The sequence below is a fragment of the Polyergus mexicanus genome, unplaced genomic scaffold, assembly GCF_030449975.1.
Source record: "Polyergus mexicanus isolate NDT 795.1 unplaced genomic scaffold, iyPolMexi1.0 SCAF_95, whole genome shotgun sequence".
Classification (NCBI taxonomy): Eukaryota; Metazoa; Arthropoda; class Insecta; order Hymenoptera; family Formicidae; genus Polyergus; species Polyergus mexicanus.
In genome coordinates, this window is record NW_027223415.1 from 1 (window position 1) to 24,209 (window position 24,209).

Here is a 24,209-nt window from a genome sequence, read left to right on the forward strand (position 1 = left end):
AAAGCAGTGGTATCAACGCAGAGTACTAGTTAAAAATAAAATTAAAAGAAAAGATAGTTCGACTAAGAAAAAAAATAATATCGGTTCAGCTGTAAAGTTAAAATTATAAATCATATATTTTTTAATTTGTTTATATTTAATAAATATCTAATAAAAAAAGATTTAAATAAAAACTTTGTAATATTTTTTATTATGTCTTTTAAAGATTTCCGCACATATGCTTTTTTTTATTATTTAAAAAAATCTTATTGCCTCTTTTATATTATCATTAATCATATCGCAAAAAAACGTAAAAAGAAAAAGTTATTAAAGAACTTATAGCAATATACACTCTTTTCTCAATGCGTAATGCAAGATATGTACACTAAAAATATTTTTTTATAGCTTTATTGCATGATATATTTGCATTTCTAACACCTTTCGTTCTTTAAATCATATTAATCATTTTGCAATTTCTTCTTGCGGAACTATAATATGTAGGTGGATATTGTGCAAAGGAATATATAACAGTGGATAAGGGATTTGTGAAGTAGTCTCTCTGTGATAGAGACGAATCCGTACTTAACAATCACGCATAAATATTGATGCCTGTATTTAAAGAGGCCCAATATGTTAATTATTGTCAAAAAGTGATGATACTACTCTCGCCTGTAGGTTTATCCGAAAAAAAGAAAGGAAAAAAAAAAAGGAAAAATCATGCATATCTGTATAGTTCATATATTAGTGAAAAATGTTCCCAATTCATCATGATATGCTGCAATTTCGTTTCAATGTGCTCATCAAAATTTGCTAAAACACGTACAAACGCGCTAAGTCACACGTGGTTACTTATAAATGCAATTATTCGTATATATGTAACATTATCTATATTTTTTTCATTTAAGAATATCTAAAAACGGTGTCTTGCACAGAGAAGCAAAGGTGGATTACACAATTTTTGTACATTATCAATGTCTTGAACGATTTCTTGTCGCGTGTCGGTTTATATGATTGCACTGTTTATAATTACAAAGATCTAAATTAAAATACATAATTAAGCTAACCTTACGAATCTAACGATAAGCTGGTATTAAAATTACCGTGATTTGTGTATAGATTTGATTGAGAGAAGTTTTTTTAAAAATATTTTTTCTTATTGTTTAGAGTATATCTTCGTTATTTTCATCTTTTTTTTTTTTCTAAATTTCATTATCGAATCGCATGATATTCCAATTAAAATTGTCACGTAAATTAAAATTACATTGTTCGTATAATAAGCACAGATAAGATATTTACATATCTTTAAAAATATTTGCAACAAGGCTGTGAATATCCATACTTTCAAGCTATTTATTATTTGATTAAATAGCTTTCACAGACATAAGTAAGTTTGCGGAATCAATTTAATTTTAAATACAATTCCAAATTCATCAAAATATAATCATCGAAATGCGATAAAAGCGTTAAATGCATTAAAAGCACTCTGTATTAATGACACCCTTATCAATGCGCGTTTTTGACTTGAAACGATATATTTGTGCTTCTTTGATATTTAATGCCTTGCGCTAAATACCAAACGTGAGTAACACATCTGTGCGTATTATAATCATTTCGAGCCCTAATCAATAATCGCTTGTCATCATGAAGGTACAGTCGCGTTTGATGGTGCGAAATCAATGCTCATCAATTTGAATAATTATTTCGAACAATCGGAGCGTACGATGCGGCTGCGATCGTACCGACGGCGTCTGATACCCTCGATAATGGCTCAAATCTTTCGTTATATACGTATGAATTATATGTAAACAATCCGGTAGACTAGGCTGTCCTAATCCCGTGCGATCATTTTTTGCGTAGTCTATATATGCGGTGCTAAATTGTTAAATCGCGTTTCTCCTTTCTCCATAAACGATCCTCCGGATGCTGACGTGAGGGTGCGAGTTGCGATACCAGATAGGATTAATTAATCCCCAATGTGATACCGAACGGTCGGAGAAAGTCCCGAGAAAGAATTCCTCTAAAGTAGAAGCTGCTTCCCAAAGGCGTGTCGCCTTTCTCGTTGCTACTCGAAGTTAGTATTGAACATGTTCAGTTCTTCGAAGCCGGACGAGCCGCCCTGATCCTGTAACATCTGTAGCATGTCGGACAGTTCTTGCGGCTGTGTGCCGGGTCCGGCCTGTCCAGGATGCGGTGGTTGCGCTTGCGCGGCCACTTGAGCGCCGGTCTGTCCGTCTGGCTGCGGCGTCTGATGCTGTTGATTTTGCCAACCCCACATACCTGCTAAGGAATATAAGAATGCTCAATATATCTAATCGATTTTGCGAACAAAAAGTTTAAAGAATGTGGCAAAGTATATCGAATTTTTATTAGGCACCAGGATTATTAGGCACTGTTGTGACTGCATGATATTGTTGCGTAGCCGGTGTCCTAGCGCCGCTACTGAGCTGCGTATATGTTGGCCCGCTCGGTGATCTCGATGGACTTAATTGACTGTACTGGTATCCCTCTGTCACAGGTTGCTATTGGAGAACATAGGAAAATTTTGAAATATGTGTAACTTGCCGAAAATATGAAAGAACAAAAAATCAGATACCTGTCTTCCAATCGCCCATGCTTGCGGAGTTGGCGATGTATTAGCCGGTTTCTGAATCCTACTTAAGACCGACGAGGACGCACTTTGCTGTCCGGGTGATCCATAAGCTATCGGCGATTGCGTCGTCTCATAGCTTTGATAGACATTCTGCGTGCTGGACGGTCTCGGTTGTTGTGGGCCTGAAAATCATGTATATTAGACATGTTTGACTGTGTAACAAGTTGTTAATGTAATGGAAAAAATAGGATTATATAATCTTACTGGCTGTAGCTACAGTTGCCGGATGCTGCATCATATGATGCGCAGAATATAGCGGATCCCTAGCAGGATGTCTTTGAAGGGAATAATCGAGACCAGGTTGTCCATAGGCAGGTACAGCTTCGCTCTCCGTTTGGCCATCGTTACTTGGATGAAAGGATCTGAATAAAAAAAACATGTGAATATTTTCAATACAAATCAAAAGAATAAGCTATGTGATATCGTCGAAAGTTTATTTTGCATCTATTAGTTTATGCATTTATAATTTATTAGTAATTTTCATAATTGCATTCTTACTTTGCGTGTGTGTTTGTGCAAACGATATATTCGACGTCCTCGTTAAATGGATTTAGAAATGCGAATGCCGATGTCCTTAACCATACCCAGTCACGGTTTTTGGCTCGAAATCTGTACATGACAGATACGACTTGCCCCTTTAATTTTAACACTAAAAAACAAGACACGTATATTAATAATGTTGATAAATAAAATGATTGTGAAAACGCAATAATATTATGCATTACCTTGCTCAAAGCTTTCCCGCATATGTGTTAGATCCTCCGGATGAAAAAATTCGTAGCATGGATGACCTAACAGTTCCGATGGGGTGTAACCCAAAATACCACCGACTCTTTGGTCCACGAAGGTAAATTTACCTTCCGCAGAATGACGTGATATAAATTCTACGATGAACAAAAATATAATTTATGATCAATTTTTTTCTCGCAATATTAAACGGAAAATAAATAATAAAAACATATATATATACTTACCGCTATTGCTATTAGAACCTGCTAAGTCGCTACTATTTGGTGTGCTGGTGACCTGTAATCGCCCAATGGCGACAAGGCAACAATGCGTGGTGGCATTCTCGTCCGTGACTACACCATCCGGACCAGTCTGAACGCCTCCGGGTCCTCTGTCACCTAGACCCACACCTGGTACACATGGGGGAACAAAATCACCTACAGCGTAAAATCATGAATGAGCCCATGATTTCCCGTTGGTGGCTTGAAATATCTTATACACTAAAGCGAAGAACTTATATACTATGTATGTGGATGCACTAACACATTAAGATATGATAATATATTGATAATAATCCATGATTTTGAATGAAAATTTGAATGTTAAGATCCGATATAAGATTGTCATAAATTGAACGGTTTTATTCATTTATTAGTATCACGCGTGTGCATATTATGTATACATGCCATTATTTCTAAATCTTATTAACGTATATAAAATTGAGAGAAAGTATGACTTGAAATTCGAAAACTGCGAAAAGATCGATTGTAGGGATATCTCTCATATTATAGATGCGTGCAAAAAGCGTCACTGCATTTTTTAACGTAATCGATAAAAGATTGAATTAACCAGCGGCTGTTACAAAGCTATCGATGAAATAAAAAGAACTGCGTACGTGGTTATGAATATTAAACAAATATGTTAACAACCGGTAACTACCGTGAGTCTTTATAGACGATATAATCTTCGTTCAAGTTAAACGACTATTCTGAAAACAAATATTTTAATTCGGAAAATGTGAATAGAATTAGCGAAAAACGCCTATATTTTTTCTAATCAATAGATTAGTTTCATTGTTATTCAAACAAATCATCAAAAATGGCAAAGGAAGAAAGAAATAGCTTGAAAAGATGAATTCTTTTAATTTACCGATAGTAAACACCAACAAAATAATTATCGTATCTCTGTAATTTGATAAAAGCAAATACGGTAGAAAAAGATATAGAAAGATAGATAAATATACTGAAAACGGCAGAGTCGACAGATTCAGGCGCGATAACTCGAGGCGATTCTTAATTTACAGTACACACGTAGCATACACGTTCCCTCCGTATTCCAGGAACGGTTCGTTCGTATTCCTCGCGGGCGCGACGTCTCCTCCGCTTTAAAATAGAAAGCCGAGATCCGCTGTATGTCGTATCCGAGAGGGAGAGAGAGACAGTGAGATCGGTAACGGTGGTACATTGTACGATCTTGTGCGCGGTTCTCTCAGACATCGAAACTACCCGTACCAAACTCACCGGTGGGTGGCCAATTCTTGATGTAACCGGTGCAATGTACCACCGCGTAATTCTGGCCATCCCGCGCCGGCGGACCAAGGGAGTTCCTCTGCTTCATACGATGCAGCCCGTGCGCCGCTGCCATGTCGCCCGTCGTCTGTAGGTTACCGACCTTCATACGGCAAATGAAACCTCTCCTCGAACCCATGCATAGCCGCATCGAAGCTGCAATAAAATTAGAATAGTGAAGATGGTTTATAAATTAGCATCCGCGATAACATAGAAATTTTATTAGAAATAAATGATTCATCGTTTACTTACATTGGCCCTCTTTCTTCACCGTTCCGGTTTTGAGATCTAAGACTCTGCCACCGTGTTGCGGTTCCGCCGCGCTGAGCTGCTCTCGTACCTTTTCGGTGTCGTCCGGATGAACCTGTGAATACAGGCTGGTGCCGTACCAATCGCTCTGCGTGTAGTTCAACACGGGCGCGACCGAGTCGGACACGTAGATGATCCTGCCTGTGTCACAGCTCACGACGAATAGAAAACCATCGGCCGCTTCGAGGATCAAATGCTTCAGCTCTTGATCGGTGAGAAAAGAAGGCTTGTAGGCGTTGTCCGTGGCGGTATTTCCGGTACCTGCGACAAACGTTCAATTTCGCTTTGATAATCCTCGTCGCGGAAATGGGACAAGAGGATTTGTAGGGAATAATCTGGATACATCCGATTCGGATTTATTGTTAAGTTTTATGTAGGTGGATTTATTACGAACGCTATAATGCCTTTTCATTTATCGATTTCTTTTATCTACGAACGCTTCGATATTCCATCTTCTCGTATTAGTAAAAGATTTTTTATTAAAGAAATGCAGGCTTCTTTACATACGTACATACAAAACATATTAAAGAAAGAAAGAAATAATATAACGCGCGGATTAAATTTATAAAATTATCTAGTTTTAAGTTTTCAAGAAAAAGGAAACTCCATATAAGATTCATCGAAGAAAGTTTCTCCTGAAGCGCGATGCAAATCTCCAAAGCACTCCGGCGAATTCCTAAGCAAATCGTGTCCTATCGAATATTGAAATCGAATAACGCCTCTCGATAACACAGCTAGTCGTCTTTCGAAGTCGACCTCCGGAGAGACGCGAGGTCCGAACGCCATAGTGTGGTACCAAAAATGAGGACGAGGCACCTCGCCAACGGAGGTAACTATCGAGGTGCAAGATCGGAATTGCAAAGTGGACGATGGATCCGAGAGAGAAAGAAAAAGAGAGAGAGAGAGAAAGAAAGAAAGACTGCTGCGATGCGATCTTTTACCTCGATATACGGAGGAATTCCGGGAAGAGATACTTTAACGACTTCGAAACAAGATCTATGGAAGACCCCTCGATGACCTTCGTTACCATTATTTTCCACGTGGTGTATGTCTGCCGGTCGGACACATTACTACCGTGTAGTTATGAGGAAAACCGTGTACGGTTAATGATGATTATCGGATATTTTTCAAATATCAATTCTTTTACAATTATATAAATGACTATATTAATAATTTAGATCAAACTTTAAACTTAAATGTTGTCATATATGACGCGCAAAAAATTACCATATTTTTTCTTTCGATGTAAGAAAAATTTCACGATTTTTGGGCATTCTTGTTTTACTCCTCGGAAAGAAGATTACAATCAAGGTTACAACATTCTTCCGGACACAAGAAATATTTAGGGGATATACAAATAAACTTATTTTAATTCGCAAAAAATCATAAACATAAAATTCACACAAACTTCTTTTCTTTCCGTATAATAATGCGATTATTTACGCAGTCGATAAAGAAATCCGGTTAAATAGATAATTAGATTAATAAAAGAGATTCGCTTGAAATGGATACACGACATTCGATACAGTCTACATTTTTCGTATGCAATCTCACGCACGGTAGCCGTTTAATTGTCATTCCTAAGCATTCTAACGCACTACGATTCTAACGCAACACTGGTCATCGACGGTGTATCGAGGATTCTTGCTATGGATACCTTCGATATTATCCAAGTATCATGAAATATATTGGGTTGAGTAAAAAGTCATTGCATATTTTTGCAACAGATGGCATTAGTTCAGTTTTGGCAGTACTAGAGTCATTCACACATATGTTTGTCATATATCGTTTAACAGCTGACGGTTTAAGCTTCATTCTAAAAAAAAAAAATTGATCGATTTGGTTGAGTTTTGGAGATTTTACAACAAATTGAAGATGGAAGACCAAACTGTGTATTTTCGCTATATTTTACTGTTTTACTTCCGTAAAGGGAAGAACGCGCGTCAAGCTTGTGAAAAATTGCGTAAAGTTTACGGTGACGATGCTCTACAAAAACGTCAGTGCCAAAACTGGTTCAAGAAATTCCGCGTTGGTGATTTTGATCTCAAAGATGCTCCTCGGTCAGGAAGGCCCACCGAGGTTGATGACGACAAAATAAAGGCATTGATCAAGTCTAACCCACGTTACACGACACGAGAGATTGCAGAAACATTGAAGATCAGTCAAAAAAGTGTTCACGTCCACCTAAAGAAGCTGGGTACGTAAGCAAGCTCGATATTTGGATTCCTCATGAACTCAATGAAGTTCAATTGACGGCGCGTATAAACATCTGCGATATGCTCATGAAACGTGAAGAAAACGATCCTTTTTTGAAACGAATGATAACTGTTGATGAAAAGTGGATTGTTTACAACAATATGGAACGCAAACGGTCTTGGTCCCGACGTGATGATTCGCCTCAAACGACTTCAAAAGCAGAACTTCATCAAAGGAAGATTATTGGAAGGGTGTGGTGTTTTTTGAGCTCCTACCAAGGAACCGAACAATCAATTCGGATGTGTACTGTCGGCAATTGGACAGTTTGAACGAATCTGTCATCCAGAAACGTCCGGAGCTCGTCAATCGTAAAGGAATTGTGTTCCATCACGACAACGCGAGACCACACACATCTTTGGCGACCCGTCAATAATTATTGGAGCTTGGATGGGATGTGTTGCCCCACCCAGCATACTCGCCTGACCTTGCGCCGTCAGACTTCCACTTGTTTCGCTCTCTTCAAAACTCCTTGCTTGGAATAACGTTAAATTCAGATGAGGCGGTAAATCAGCACCTCGTTCAGTTTTTCGCCAATAAAGACAGGTCCTTCTACGAACGGGGAATTATGAAGCTCACCGAAAGATGGCAAAAGGTCATCGAACAAAACGGAAAATATATCATTGATTGATCTTTGTTCTTTATATAAATAAATGACTTTGAAAAACATACAAAAAATACGCAATGACTTTTTACTCAATCCAATATTGTGCTCTATATACTCTTATATACAATATATTATTTTTATTATATATTTATATTTTTATATATATTTAATATCAAATGGCTTTAGAGAGTCCCTATAAAATTTATTCAAGCATTTGTTACATTATTCAAGTATTACTATCAAGAGTATATTACAAAACCAGGAAGTGTTGCTTTTGCGTATTCAATGGCTAAGAATATTCTGTCTCGGCTTTAAGCATCCATGAAGTGACATCTCGTCGGGTGCACCGTGAGCGTAAAAAAAAAGCGCTGTTCTCGCGACAGAACGGCGTCGTTGTTCACCTATCGTTCGCGCCGAACGGTTCTTCAGCCTCCTAGAAATTTTTATCGCTGGCGTTCCGGGGTCGTAAAAAATCTGCCTGGTGCTCTCTCGTCTCGTGGCGACCGCATAATACTCGTTCACGTAGCGCATGCACAAAGTTTTCGCGCGCGTAAACGGGTGTCCTTTCCCTCCCTCAGGTGATAGAGGAGAGAGACGGAGCCTCCTCACCGCCTCCGAACGAGAAAGCGATTTGTATGCAACGGCCCACGTCGTCGGGAAAGAGGAGAAGCGGCTATAAACAACGCGACGCACCACCAATACCTAGGTGGAATCACGGCAGAAGCTGGCGCATACATAGATACACGCGCGCGCTCACGCACAATACGCAGCACGCGTCCATCGGTTACAGGGCTCTCTCGGAGGACTCAGGTAGATGGCTAGGTGTATCCGGCAGAACTACCAAAGAGACAGCCGCCGACGAACGAGACTCGCAACTCCGCCCATCCTGTCCACCGGAAGCATATATCGCGCTCACTGCATTCGATATGACCGTCACCGCTTCTCGAAATCCGCCGCGACGTTACGGTGCATGCCTCCATCTATCCATTCTTCTCCATCTATCTTTTCCTGAACGAATCTCCTCATTAGTCAGTTGTATAGATACAATATTTCCGAGAGTATGTCCGTATACGCAAATGTCCGCGGGGTCCTTTAAGTTCGCATAATCGTTTCTCTGCGCAACTTCTCTCTCCACTTTGTATGCGAAGTTTCGTTTGAATTTCTGCCTCGAAATTCTTGGCAATCTTTAGCAGAATTACAAAGTTGATTCCTTTTCTTGCGTGCGCACTTAAAAATTATTCTAGTTCTTGAATCGAGAATTTTGTTACATATAAAATATATAATTGTATCAATCAATAAATACTCTTCCTATAAAGTTCTATCCAACAATGGAATATGATTCTTCAGATACAAGATCAATAAGAAATGTTTAATGATATTAGCTATAATCTAAGTTTCCTTTGAAAAATAATAACGCGATGTCATTTAAAATTTTCAGCTAAAATTTTCTTGTAAATCTTATAATCATCTTTAAAAGATCAAGATATACAGAGAGAGAGAGAGAGAGAGAGAGAGAGAGAGAGAGAGAGAGAGAGAGAGAAAAGTTTCATTGGATTTAATAAATTTTCTTATAACCAAAGAAATATAATGCTTGAAATGGTCCAACCATACTAATGTTGAAAGTAACAAAAATAATTGTTTGATTTTCAAATAATATATTTTTATTTATTTTAGATAAAATATTTTTTGAATGAATTTTATTTTTTCTTCAATTTAAACAATTATATTATTCTTTCAAACAATATGTTTCTTTTATTTAAAAGACTCGTTATATTGCTTTTAACGATTTAAATAAATCTTAAAACAAGTTATTAGGTGTACAACTTTGCTTCCGCCGTTTTCCTATAGATGGCTTTAGCGGTAAGTAGTGGTCGAAATAAATAAATAGATCATAGACGTCATACGATAAACTTGGGCATCTGTCAACATAACCCCATAGAAACATTAGTCGATTTGTGTCTGCGTCATAAAGTTATTCTCGATTGAAAATGTCAGTTTACGAGCCAAATTCTCGTCATTTGCGGGAGGTTTTAATTTTCTGCTTCAATATGAAGAAATCTGCGGCTGAGGCTCATCGAATGCTCTCAAATACTTATGGTGAAGCCGCTATTAGTGAAAGAACGTGTCGTGAGTGGTTTCAACGCTTCAAGAACGGTGATTTTCACGTCGAAGACCGGCATAGCGGTGGAAGAGAGAAGGTTTTCGAAGATGCAGAATTGGAGACGTTACTTAATGAAGACTCGCGTCAAAGTCAAAAAGAATTGGCACGATCATTGGGAGTGGACAATACTTTGAATCATAAATGTATAACCAGTTTTTTGCAATAAAGCCTCGAATTTCGGGGAAAAAACGGCGGAAGCAAAGTTGTACACCTAATAGATAAAGTTAAATGGCACGTTACTGCATCTCTAATCAAATCTTTGAAGCATCTTAGGACCATAGCATATATAGGAAAAATTAATTTTACTTATTCGGAATTTCTATCCGAATAAATATGAATATCGGACATAATTTAATGCAACAAAATCATTAAATTTTTTATTCAACAAAATAATGTTTCGTATAAAATTATGTTCTTGTAACGAAACAAATATAAGTCAAACAAATAGATATGTTAAATTTAAAGAAACCTTTTTCTCCTGTGTAGGTGCCTAATACAGGTTCTTAAAGCTCGATGCAGACTGTGCAAAAGGTGTTTGCGCGATATCGGTCTCTGATTCGTCTTCGGCCCTAACAAGGAAATCGCACGACTGTCGGTGGTATAAGTATCCTAAAAGCGCTCGTAAATTCTCGCCTCTGTCAAGACGGAAATCTAGCCGCGTCTCGCCAACCCGGGAGGACTTAGGCGAGTGTTCTCCGCGTAATCGATAGTCGCAGACAGGTACGTAACATAACGTATGGCAGGTCGACTACGGCCGTAATTTAATCGCCTTCATGTTAAGGCTTTCGAGATTTCGCGTTGCGTCCAAGTTATTGCACCGCTCGTGCCGGATAACTCAAACATCGCTGCAACTTAATCGTCACGTCTCGCGTCGAAAACTGCAACGTTTCTTATCGATGGCGTCCGGAGGGTCGATCGAGAGAAGGAGGAAGAAAGAGCGAGCGAAATTTGTTTCACTGAGGAAAAAAAAAAATAAAAAAATCTGCTGGAATGCAATTACAGCGACTAAAATATAAAAAGAGCAACGTAGCTAAATAAATAAAAATTGATAATAAAATATACAGTAACCGAGAATATAAAAATTTAGTAATTTCTCAAAAGGGAATCTAATGCGGAAGTTAGATTTAGGAAAATACGGTACGAGCAGAATCTATTAAAAAGAAAAAAAAAAAAGACGGGAGAAAAACTTCTCAACAGGATTTACCAACTTTGCGACGCATGTGAGTTCGAGCACTCGAGACTTCGAGAGTTAAATTCAAGCGGCTTATGAGTAAGTTATCGACGTTCGAGATTTTTTCGAGCTCTCGACGAAAGACCCGCCAGAGAGCTTTCTACTTTAAATAAATCGGATGGCTTTTCAACATCTGCCGTCGTATTTTTTACGGCACTGTGACGTACAATATATCCCACAGAATTTAAATTCTCGATTTCTTTTCAGCGATTATTTCATTAGAAACTTTTTAAATCTCCTAACTTTTCAAATATTCTAGGCATCACGTTCGTCTTTGACTAAATCTTAAAACAAAGTTCTATTAAAACGAAGTTTATCCGAAATGTTTTTATCCGTGAAGAGAAAAAATGTACGACAAACGCGCAACCATAAGTATAACAATATTTCAACAAATTTAAAATATTTTGGTAATCAAAAAATAAATTAACTTAATTACGGTATGTAAAGGTATGTAAAGTAAAATGATTGGGAGCAGAGAAGATTAATCTTATCGTAAATAATTTTCTGTAGAATCGAAGAAGGCTACTCACCTCTGAGAGCTTTCATGTGCGCCACTGCCATCCTCAAGATCGTGAGCTTGTCAGGTTTCCTGGCCAGGGCTGAACAGGTCGGCACCATATCGGAGAGCTCGGTAATGTAGGCGGTCATCTTGTTCCGCCGCCGCCGCTCTATCTCGCAATGATTCTCCCTGCAGTAAGTCGCAAGACAAAACCGAGGTAATTGCATAGTTCAAGAAATCGGTATGCGGTTTCTCCTACTAGGAGAAATAAAAATGGCGCGGACAACGAAGAGTCAAATGCCGGAGTCAAAGTCGGAGAGACAGAAGTTTCTTGCGCGTCCTGCACGAGAGACCGCGGAGTCGAGGAAATAGCGTGAAATAACGCGATACGGTATCCAATTTACATCGCATTGCGCTTTTTATGTTTATGTATAATCGCGGGCTTCTATTCACGTAAAGTACGATACTATTGGGTTGAGTAAAAAGTCATTGCGTATTTTTTGTATGTTTTTCAAAGTCATTTATTTATATAAAGAACAAAGATCAATCAATGATATATTTTCCGTTTTGTTCGATGATCTTTTGCCATCTTTCGGTGAGCTTCATAATTCCCCGTTCGTAGAAGGACCTGTCTTTATTGGCGAAAAACTGAACAAGGTGCTGATTTACCGCCTCATCTGAATTTAACGTTATTCCACGCATGGAGTTTTGAAGAGAGCGAAACAAGTGGAAGTCTGACGGCGCAAGGTCAGGCGAGTATGCTGGGTGGGGCAACACATCCCATCCAAGCTCCAATAATTATTGACGGGTCGCCAAAGATGTGTGTGGTCTCGCGTTGTCGTGATGGAACACAACTCCTTTACGATTGACGAGCTCCGGACGTTTCTGGATGACAGATTCGTTCAAACTGTCCAATTGCCGACAGTACACATCCGAATTGATTGTTCGGTTCCTCGGTAGGAGCTCAAAAAACACCACACCCTTCCAATCCCACTACACTAAGAGCATAACCTTCCTCTGATGAAGTTCTGCTTTTAAAATCGTTTGAGGCGAATCATCACGTCGGGACCAAGACCGTTTGCGTTCCACATTGTTGTAAACAATCCACTTCTCATCACCAGTTATCATTCGTTTCAAAAAAGGATCGTTATCTTCACGTTTCATGAGCATATCGCAGATGTTTATACGCGCCGTCAAATGAACTTCTTTGAGTTCATGAGGAATCCAAATATCGAACTTGCTTACGTATCCCAGCTTCTTTAGGTGAACGTGAACAGTTTTTTGACTGATCTTCAATGTTTCTGCAATCTCTCGTGTCGTGTAACGTGGGTTAGACTTGATCAATACCTTTATTTTGTCGTCATCAACCTCGGTGGGCCTTCCTGACCGAGGAGCATCTTTGAGATCAAAATGTTTTTGTAGAGCATCGTCACCGTAAACTTTACGCAATTTTTCACAAGCTTGACGCGCGTTCTTCCCTTTACGGAAGTAAAACAGTAAAATATAGCGAAAATACACAGTTTGGTCTTCCATCTTCAATTTGTTGTAAAATCTCCAAAACTCAACCAAATCGATCAATTTTTTTTTTAGAATGAAGCTTAAACCGTCAGCTGTTAAACGATATATGACAAACATATGTGTGAATGACTCTAGTACTGCCAAAACTGAACTAATACCATCTGTTGCAAAAATACGCAATGACTTTTTACTTAATAGAATTCATTCATCTACGAACGCTATATGTATTGTATTATATCAATGTGTGCTTTGTTTCAATTCAAATTATATAAAATTATAATATAAATAATTTATTTATTTTATCCTTTAAAATACAATATATATATATATTAATAATATCTTTTATTAAACTTTACACATGAAATAAAGTCATAATCATATTTATATTCATTAGCAGGTGCTTTAAACTTCTTGCGTAAATTTATCGTATTTAACTTGCGATTAAAACTTCACATAAGACACGCTAACTAAAATTAACTCAACTACGGGCGCCATGATCGATTCGGCCGATAAATTCTCGAGTAATCCATCTAGCCGGGGGAGGATATCGGGGGCGAGACCACAATTTCAGGCCTCCCCTGTTATTACGCTACCAAAGGGTAACCGCCGCGGATAACGGCCGGGCACGTCTCCCTTTACTTCGACGGCGCGCAAATCGTAAATTTAATGGCATTTAATTCGCGACGATTTTCCAGGAAAGTTCGCGATAGGGCAGTCTCCGTTCGCGGATTCGCTCACGCGATACGTAAGTCGGATTCCCGCCCGATGCGCAAATCGAGCGGCGGTTAATCCGTTATCGACGCGCTCTAACGTCTCTACGTTCGCGAAACCGCTCATTTCACCGCAAGACAGCTTCGCGAACAATGAGCCTTCTTCACGGTCTAGTTCACGATTTCAATTATCTTCCGTCTATTGCACACAATGTGACTAATCTAAAGCAATTGTTAGCGATACAAATACGTATTGTATATTTACTGACACAGAGATCTAGGCGCGAAGAAAATTTTATATTTTATTCTCTATATTTCATAAAATTCAAGTACGTAACTTGTAACGATCTTCATTGTTACAATCAATCCTGTCCATTTGAAGATAATGGCTATAGAATTGAAGAAATTAACAATTACATTCCCTGATAGAATTATCGTATCAAGAGGCGAGTTCTTTATTAAACTGATTTGTATTTGTGAGTAATTGCGAGTCTGTTCGATTGCTATTTTCCGAACGGACGTCTGCCCTGAAATGAGAATAAGGAAAGATAGACTAGTTCATGAAACGATAAAAAATTTCCTCCACAGAATGGATAGTTTCACAATCATACGGTAACATCGATATCCCGTCCGGACACATAGAATGCGAGATTAAAATTTGATATCGATATGCTGATTGGTTTGCGCTAACCATTTTTTTTCTCGATGTCTACTCGCCGCGATATGAAATATTGAAAAATAAAATTGATCCGTTCAATGGAGAAGGGGGGAGGGGGGGGGGGGTAGAAATGATCGTCTGGACGCAGCGAAATGTAATCGCGCTTACTTACGTATTACATTTATACGTGAAAATTAAGCAATTTCGGAGCAGTTCTTAATATTCACAGTGCTCATTGTGAAACTTAAATTTCATTTCGAAAATCATTGTCTATGTATTTGACAATATTTTTGACAATATAATTACTTAAATATAGCGACTCGCGAAAAAAATGAAAATGAAAATGAAAATAAGTAATATTTATAATTTATCTTTACATTTCTTTTATATCTTTCTTGTCACCCGTATTTGGTAAAATGTAATTACGGAAAAGATGATCGAGAAAACATGATAGTGGCTCTCGCTTAATCGAATATTATGAATATTATGGAGAAAAAGAATCGCTAATATAAACAATTCGGAACTTTCGAGACAAAATGATAAATCGAAAAAAAAAAAAAGGTAAAATCAGTCACGTTGCAAGTCAATGACGATTGCCTCTCGCATCCCTCTCATTATACGATTCCGTGCAATTCTTTTCGTTGAACAAGCGGTCGTTATCATTATTATTATCTCGTCCCGAGGACCAAAGGGATCCGTAACGCTCGGCGAAGTCGTAGATGGCCCCGGCGGAGGCCCGCTATTTAAAAGAGGCCACAACGCTTAAAGCGCGAGTATAAAGCGGAGTATGCATCGCGCGGCATAGCAAGAGCAAGAGAGATGTGGAGGAGAGGAGAGGGTTGGGGAGAGGTGGAGGAACGCGATCCGTGTAGAGGAGAACGGAAAGAGTACTCCTGGGTCAGAGGTCAGACGCTCCGAAGTTGCCCGCTCGCTCCGTGGGTCCAGATCTGTGTACCGAGGCATACCGGGTGTCTCGATACTTCCACATATCCGATTCTCTGATCCTGAGCACTCTCGCGATATATTGAAGCTGTTACTGGTTTTTTTTTTTTTTTTTTTGTATCTTATTTCTATTTGTCGCGCAGACTTGATCTCCATGCGGACTTTTTTCAATTGAATGTAGTAATTTCTCTCGATTGTGGAACTCTCTCTCGTTTGAAACGTCATTAGAAAAGAAGAAAATTCTCTGTCCTATAAACATTAACGTTAACATAGACATTATTCAATAATATATTAATAATATTTATTTAACTTCAGCCATATAGCCAAGAAGTGGACTTGGTTTACAAATTCTCCTTATCCACACATACCTCACGCATACACATTCATACCTTTTACAATTCTAAGACTAGCTAGGACTAGCTTATTTATTCCATTTCATACTATTTTATCTTATCTCCTTTTCTTTTCACATCTCTACTTTCTTTTCCTATTTTTTTTTTTATTATTAATTCCTTTTCCAGCCACAATTTCCGCAGTATCCTACCTTTCGACATTATTCAATAAAAAATATTTGGTTTTACAATAACAGCTAGTTAGTTGCAAGAAGAGCTAAATGCACATTAATATAAAATATATTAAATGATTTTTAGCCGAATGGACTTTGACTATACAAAAAATAAAATTTTTGTGACAAAATACAAAAGGCCACGATACTTTCTAATCGATAACGATTATTAAATATTTACCCTTAAAACGAGCCACTATAAACCGAGATACCGTATTTACCACGCTATTCGATACACAGAGTTCATCGGATGCTGCGGTAGACGACACGGTAAAAGTGCCCTGACCCCTAGGCCGGAGATCAACACTGACCCCGTGACACCGGTCACGTTACTTGAAAAAGAGGATACTAGTTGAAGGTTGAGATAGTAGATCCCTTTATCCGCCGTGACTCCGTTTCAAAAGCGTAAAATACGATGCATCTTGCGCAAGAAACTTAAAACTATAAGATAAGATGAAATATATGATACGCGATTTATTTGCTAATTAATCAGTAGTAAAAAGCAATAATAAAAAATGCCATTTGAAGAATAAGGAACATTAATGAATGCGAATATGATTATGCAGAATGTTTGGCACTCATACACATATCTATTGATACATTAATTATCATAGAATAATTGCATTTGTAAAGAATGTCTTTTGTTTCGAAAATTCGGCCCACATCGCTGATTCCTTCAATGTTGGATTTTTATGAAATAATCTTGAACTTTTAAAGTTATGTTTTTCTACATTTTTCTTTTAAATATATAATTAAAATTTTTATATCTATAAAATCATCGATCGTTAGAAGAGCCATAAAATTATAGGACGCTGGTTCAGTTGTTTGTTCAAAGAGTTAGTACGCCCTGTATACGGCTTTCTATGTCCGCAGTGATCTAGCGTTGGTTCAGAAATACACGTGCTACACATACAAAGTTCCACGTGGAAGAAAAATTATCCCGACGTACAAGGAGGAGGCGAGATTGCGAAGAAAGCGAGTTATCATCGAATCGCTCCGCATTTAGGGACGCCGCGATAGATAGTTTGTTCTCGATATCTCTCTGAGTACTTTCGATGTCGTCCAACATGCTTTATCTTTGATAGATAACGAGTTGGTTATACATGATTATACAGGGTGTCCTAGACTACCGGTACATCCCTTTTCTTTCAAAAACTAAGCATTTTAGAGGAAAACGTTTTCAACAAAAATTGTATGGTTTTGAGGGGAACGTAAGATGGTGTCATTGCTTTGACCTTGGTATCGTTAAGGTCAAGTCAAGGACACCTTTAATTTCTTAAATGGAACCCCCTATTTTTTATTGCATATTCTTATAGCTTATGTCGAGAGATTTCCAAAACACTATAATAAAGTATTTTTTCATAAAATACTTTTTGAGTTATTTTATATTTTAATCTGACATATTTTGATATAAAAAGTAAAATATTTCGTAAAATATTCAGTTTTCGATAATCTCACCGTAATACTTTTATGTACAGAATGACGAGACAAATCAATTAGTATAAAAAAATTATTGTTTTTAAGAAAATTATTCACAATGTTTTTTTTTGTTTTTTTTTGGCACTGATTGATTTGTCTCATTATTCTGTACATAAAAGTATTACGGTAAGATTATGGAAAACTGAATATTTAACGAAATATTTTATTTTTTATATCAAAATATGTCAAATTAAAATATAAAATAACTCCAAAAGTATTTAATAAAAAAATACTTTATTATAGTGTTTTGGAAAGATCTAGAGATAAGCTACAAGAATATGTAATGAAAAATAGGGGGTTCCATTTAAGAAATTAAAGGTGTCCTTGACTTGACCTTAACGATGTCATCCAAGGACAAACCAATGACACCATCTTACGTTCCCCTCAAAACCATACAATTTTTGTTGAAAACGTTTTCCTCTAAAATGCTTAGTTTTTGAAAGAAAAGGGATGTACCGGTGGTCTAGGCTTTATAATATAATTTACAAGGCGATTTATAACATCTGTTCATAAGATTGTCTAATGACTTTGCCCCCTGCTGCGTATTCTAAATATTGTTAAAAGCTCGTGTGCGCATAAATTTATGAATTTACGAAACAAAGTTGTATAAAAATCGCCGTTACTCAATTGCACAATTTTATCGTTACGATTTGCTCCCTGCAAATACACGCGATGTGCATGAAATTAAGGATCGGCGATTAAATAACGCACTCGCTGCGTCCTTGTATATGACAGTAATAAAAGAATATAAAAATAATAAACGCGTAAGAGTTAAACGTGTATTTCTATCATTTTGATTACTGAAAAGAAACAGAGATAAAGGAACAGATGCTACCTTTATATTTATACAACGAATGATCCGATTACGATCGTAGTATTTGTGTTATATATATATATATATGTGTGTGTGTGTGTGTGTGTGTGTGTGTGTGTGTGTGTGTGTGTGTGTGTGTCGAGAAAAAACTTTAATGATAATATAACTTCCTTATTTCGTATTTCCATCTTGTTTGCTATTCTTTTCAATTTATATTCTAATTTGATATCCTATCGAATCTTGCACGATCCCCATTCTTTTTATACTTTGCAGCAGAAATTCGGAAATTGATATTCAATATGACGCTTCTTCTTCTACGCGTCAAATATTATAATAAAAAATAAACTTTAAATAAATTTTAATCACGATAGTTGTCGTTGCAACGATTGCGGAGATTCCCAATATGTAACCCCCGATTAATTTTCCCGTACGTTCACTTTGCAGCTTATTACGCCGGAGAAGAAGCTTTGTAATTAATTGGCCTATGAGAGCAATCTGCACGACAATCTCTATAGCGAGTCACCGCTGGCTTTCCTTATACGGCGTTTAAGGCACGTGCTTTTCACTTCGGTGCAAGATAATCTCTCCACCGTTTAGAGCCTTCTTATGGTGATTCCGAGTTACTTCGGCGAGTAATATCCTCCCGCAAACTTTTGCCAACTCCAAAGACTCGGCATCATGATCGCCTGCTACATCTGATTACTGTTTTACGGAAGAGAAGTTCCGGTTCCTGTCTCTCTCTCTCTCTCTCTCTCTTTCTCTATCTATCTATCTCTCTCCCTTGGCATTTCTTCACAATATATTTAATGATTTCGAGAAAGATTATTTCTAAGAGAGATTACACGTGTTATGTAAACAAAATCGTCGGATTGATAGATGAATGTTTGAGAAAAATAGGATTATGTCTTAATTTACACGAAAATAGGTAGTTGTTGTGACGTATAGACAAAAATATATTGTGAAAGCCAAATACAGCTTTCAATCGTTATGACAAATATTTCCATGCAAATAATTAACATTTCAATATTATTTAATATTTGCACAAAACAGAATTTAATAATATATTACTAATATACTATTAATAGTCCGCTGCTAAAGATACTCTCTAAATTTTCATGATGCGATACGTCAATCGGAACAGGAAGTAAAAAGGAAATACGAGCGAATAAGCTGTCGGGAAATGATTGTGTCAACACAGTGCCGCTATAAATCTGAATACAGTCGTCATTTATATAACGTGTCTATGTCCGGTGAACGTTGCTCTTTTGCGATTACTCGTTCGCGGCAGTAAATATGTTGCGTGGAAATTTATGGCTCGGCACGCTGCCGTTTCACGCGTGCGATTATTAACGTCTTCGTTTGGGAATGACTTAAGGAATGTTCGATATTATTGGTCATGAACGTTGTGCGCTCACGAACATTCGCCGATTCGTGACCGGCGCGTAACATTGGAAAATTGAAGTGAAAATTGCACTCGCGCGATTTCACAGATCCTTTCGCGATTAATTAATACAACGCTAATCTTTCGCTCTCCATTAACTTTCTGATGCATTATCCTCATTACAAAATCATATACTATGAATAGAAAATAATGATTTGCTCTATGAAACCCTTTATGTATATTTAGAATTCAAATTGGGGACTTTTCTACAAAAATAAAATCTTTTAATTATAAAAATGTTTTTTTAAGATTCGATTTATATATAGAAAGTCTCTTTAATTATTAACAAATTTTATAAAAAATATTATGTGAAACTAGTGTCCAATATTTAAGATATTAATGACGGATCATGTCTTCCAAGTACTCTGGCGAATAATCGATCGCTATCGCAGAAAGAGGGATAAAGAGTAAAAAGAAGAGGGTCCGTTTGGTTAACCGCCGGCATGCGACAACAACAATCGTTCGCAGTTATCGCGACCAAAAGTGCCGGTGTCTAAGGTATTAACGTCGAGAAAATGCAAGACGCGAGGCCGAGGAAATCTGAGATGGGAAACGGAAGAGAAAAAAGAAGAAGAGAAGCGACGGACGAGCGGCGAAGAGAGTTGCGCGTCTTGCGGCAGGAGAGAGGCAGTAATTGCATTATTAACTTAAAAGTGAGGTTCTCTCCATAGAGAGGACTGGGGGCGAGAAAGGGAGGAAAAGGAAGAGAGAGAGAGAGAGAGAGAGAGAGAGAGAGAGAGAGAGAGAGAGAAAGAGCGCGCGACATCAGAGTGTTGCCGGTCGGTCTTTGCCGCAGAGCCCGCGCGTATTTTTTCGCAGCACCGTATATATCTGCGAAACGACAGTGCGGATACGGAATTGCAGGTGAACCACCATCGCGGATCCACCCGTGGCGGCACGCGATGAGAGACCGTGGATAAGATATCGTTACTGCTATTAAGGCGGATCGACAGTCAGTCATCAGATTGGCCGGCGTTAAAAAGTAATAGAATATTTTTCTTTTGTGAAAATAATCGACTTGACTAAAGTGAGAGATTTCTAGATTCAAATTAGATGATATTTACGTAAATGATTTTAACTATAAACTCTCTATTTTAATAACAAGATAAAATATCTATATGAATTTGCAGATGAATATTAAACATTGTCATTCTCAATAAAATGCAGTGGTGATTTTTAATGAAATGTATCAAATGTTTTAAATGACGTCCCTATTTAATTATATTTAATTATTAAAATTAATCGTGTAATAAATAATTAATGATATGAATATAGTATGAAATAAATCAGTTAGCCTGTGCAATTTTCCCTCGCGTGCGCAAAGTTAAATAGATGTGAGAAATATCTAGTTAATCCTCTGCTGCGAACAACTAGCCACATCGCGGGGAATGCTCGCGAGCAATTCCGTATTATCATTTCGCAGATATATCTGTACGCGCAAAAATCATAAAAGAGAGGGAGAGAGAGAGAGAGAGAGAGAGAGAGAGAGAGAAATGTGGCATTCTAATCTCGTTCAATAAAATGTAAGATGATTGCACATTTCACTTGCGAAAGGACAAAGAGAGGGGATGCAATTTTATTACATCTTAACGTCAAGAAGCTTCAGCCACATATAGTAAAGATATAGCATAATATATATTTTATATATTACAAAGAATATAAATGCCAAATTTAATACACATAACATCAAAAATCGATAAATTGCATTTCTACATAATAATAAAATCTAAAAAGAAATAAATTATACAGGTTTTCTCATAATTCACGGATCACCCGTCATGTGCAGATAGAACAGATGAAACCGAGAAGAAAAGTCCTTTACCATTTTTTTCTATAACACTTAATAAAAGAGTTATCATTGAATAAAGTCTGGCCAATCAGCGCCAATTATCAGGCGCGCGGCTCACCGACGTGCGCTTGGCTAAAGATCGGCGCTGATTGGCCAAACTTTACTCAATAATAACTCTTTTATTAAGTGTTATAGAAAAAAATGGTAAAGGACATTTCTTCTCGATTTCATCTGCTCTACCTGCACATGACGGATGATCCGCGAATTATGGGACACCCTGTATATTCAAAATTTCGAACTTATTCATGGTTTTCGAATCATTTATACGATATGTTATGCGCAATCAATATTTACTATTATGTTATTGTTTCGTTTAGTTTTAGATATAAATGTATGAATAATAAAATAATAAGCGAGACTTTTTATAATTAATGCAAAGGCATGGTTGAAATTGCAAAGAATCGCGTATATGCTCGTCTTACGATCGGCTTTACACCATGATTACATCAGGTAGGGAAAGCATCATGGGTCCGCTACTTAATAGAGACGTAATGCCATACACAGTCACGTTACACAAAACAGGGGGTTGAGTCACGACCGATCAACACGCGGTAAGCTCAATCTGCGAGCCCTTTCTGTCTTTTGTTTATTGATAAGTCAATCAATCGAGATTGTTCGTCTCTACTTAAACTTATTTTATAAATATTACAGTGAGATTTATTTTAGTTTCTAATTAGTGAAATATAATAAATACTGTAATATTTGCAATTTTAATATCGCAAATAATATATTTAAAGAAGATTAAATATTTTTGATTCTGCATTAATTTAATTCTTTAATTTCCAATGTTAAATGATGTTTTGTATTTAAATCTACCGTAAAAGTTTTGCTAAAGAAGAATGTAGAGAGAGAGAGAGAGAGAGAGAGAGAGAGAGAGAGAGAGGAGGGGGAGAGAACAAAGAACGAAGAAATATGCGATTTTGGACAAATTTCGCATAATTATTGGATGAAAATATAGAGATTTCTCGAGGATTTTAATGTAAATTTTTATTCGTGGCGTCTCTGGAGAGTAGCCGTATTTTATACTAAGTTATGCGTCTCACGCGTTGTACATTATTTTCTGGCTTTTGTCCGGCGAATTTAATGCCCGCGCCAGCCGAAATATCTCGGAAGGGAATCAAAGTATATACCGTGTCTCTTTCGTTGTATACGGACTTGAAGGATGCGCGTACTCCGCCGCGCGTATAAGTGCCTTATGTTCCCACGCTGGAGCAGCCTCGAGGGCTTCCCATTCCGCTATCGGCTCCTCACATTGCCCGGTATCATGTAGGTATGTATGTAACCTTCTCGTACTTGAGGAGAAGGCGTATGTACAGGGTGTACCGGTGAAACATATTGGGCCGTGGTTTCGTGAGGCGAATTAACAACATCGAGGAGAAAAAGAGACGGTCGAGAAAGAAAAATGTCCGCGTGCATCGAAAATAACTTTCGTAGGTCCCGGACTATTGTAATCGGTTTTAACTGGTTCGAAAAGAAAGTGGTACGGAGAAATTATTAGAATAAATTAAAAATACATCAAACGATCGGGCACGTGTTGTTCGATCATCACATGTGAAAGAGGCACGCTGAAGGAATTTTAACGTTATTGAATTAAGCCTGATGCTCACCTTGCAAATCTCTCTTTATCCTGGACGTTATCGTCGTCCAGTCTCCTATATTTACACCCACTCGGATCATCCTCGTCGGATCTGCAAAATAAATCAAAGACAACATTTAATCGTAACGATTCCGCGCCAAATATTATGACATAATTAATGTCATAATATAAAGAGACAATCAATTATTTCGCTCAATAAATTTATCTATTATTTAATTATCATTTAAAACGACACGTCGTGTGATAATTGATAATAAAATAAAAAATGTATTCTCGCGATACCAATCTGAGGATAAATATATAGTGGATAGGCAAGTTTAGTACCCGAAAGGAACAAACGATAAAAATTCCGCATGCGTTGCGTCACCGATACATAAAATGTAATCGCTTCCGGATTACCAAACGTGACCGTACGATCCAAAATTGGTCGTCACAGGATCATCGTCGGCTTTCCGACCTCTCTTCCCCGCCCCACCAAATCTTGATGGTACGACGAGTTTCTCGTAAGATATTCATGACCCATCGTCATCTCATTCATTTCGATAGTGACTAGCTTTTCCATTCAAATCATTTCATGATTAGCATAATTTTACGAAGGGAAAAGTAAAATCGATTATTACTCTCCTATATTATGACATATCATATATTTT

General features: G+C 37.4%; 1 protein-coding gene across 10 annotated transcripts in view; it reads right to left on the reverse strand.

The window, feature by feature from the left end:
- Positions 1 to 360: 360 nt before the first annotated feature.
- Positions 361 to 24,209, reverse strand: part of Tgo (Aryl hydrocarbon receptor nuclear translocator homolog tgo) — a 48,525-nt gene continuing 24,676 nt past the window's right edge. The window contains exons 2-12 of one of the 10 annotated variants that reach the window (XM_070315021.1): positions 23,570 to 23,650; positions 12,018 to 12,175; positions 5,179 to 5,496; positions 4,879 to 5,082; positions 3,604 to 3,795; positions 3,355 to 3,513; positions 3,128 to 3,278; positions 2,834 to 2,991; positions 2,573 to 2,751; positions 2,354 to 2,498; positions 361 to 2,256 (exon numbers count right to left, since the gene is read on the reverse strand). In XM_070315021.1, the coding sequence (XP_070171122.1) occupies positions 2,042 to 2,256; positions 2,354 to 2,498; positions 2,573 to 2,751; positions 2,834 to 2,991; positions 3,128 to 3,278; positions 3,355 to 3,513; positions 3,604 to 3,795; positions 4,879 to 5,082; positions 5,179 to 5,496; positions 12,018 to 12,175; positions 23,570 to 23,650 (1,960 nt within the window). In that variant the 3' untranslated portion in view covers positions 361 to 2,041. Of the gene's footprint in view, positions 2,260 to 2,353; positions 2,499 to 2,572; positions 2,752 to 2,833; positions 2,992 to 3,127; positions 3,279 to 3,354; positions 3,514 to 3,603; positions 3,796 to 4,869; positions 5,083 to 5,178; positions 5,497 to 12,017; positions 12,179 to 23,569; positions 23,651 to 24,209 lie in introns of all 10 variants that reach the window. The other 9 variants (XM_070315018.1, XM_070315019.1, XM_070315023.1 and 6 more) reach the window with 9 other exon arrangements.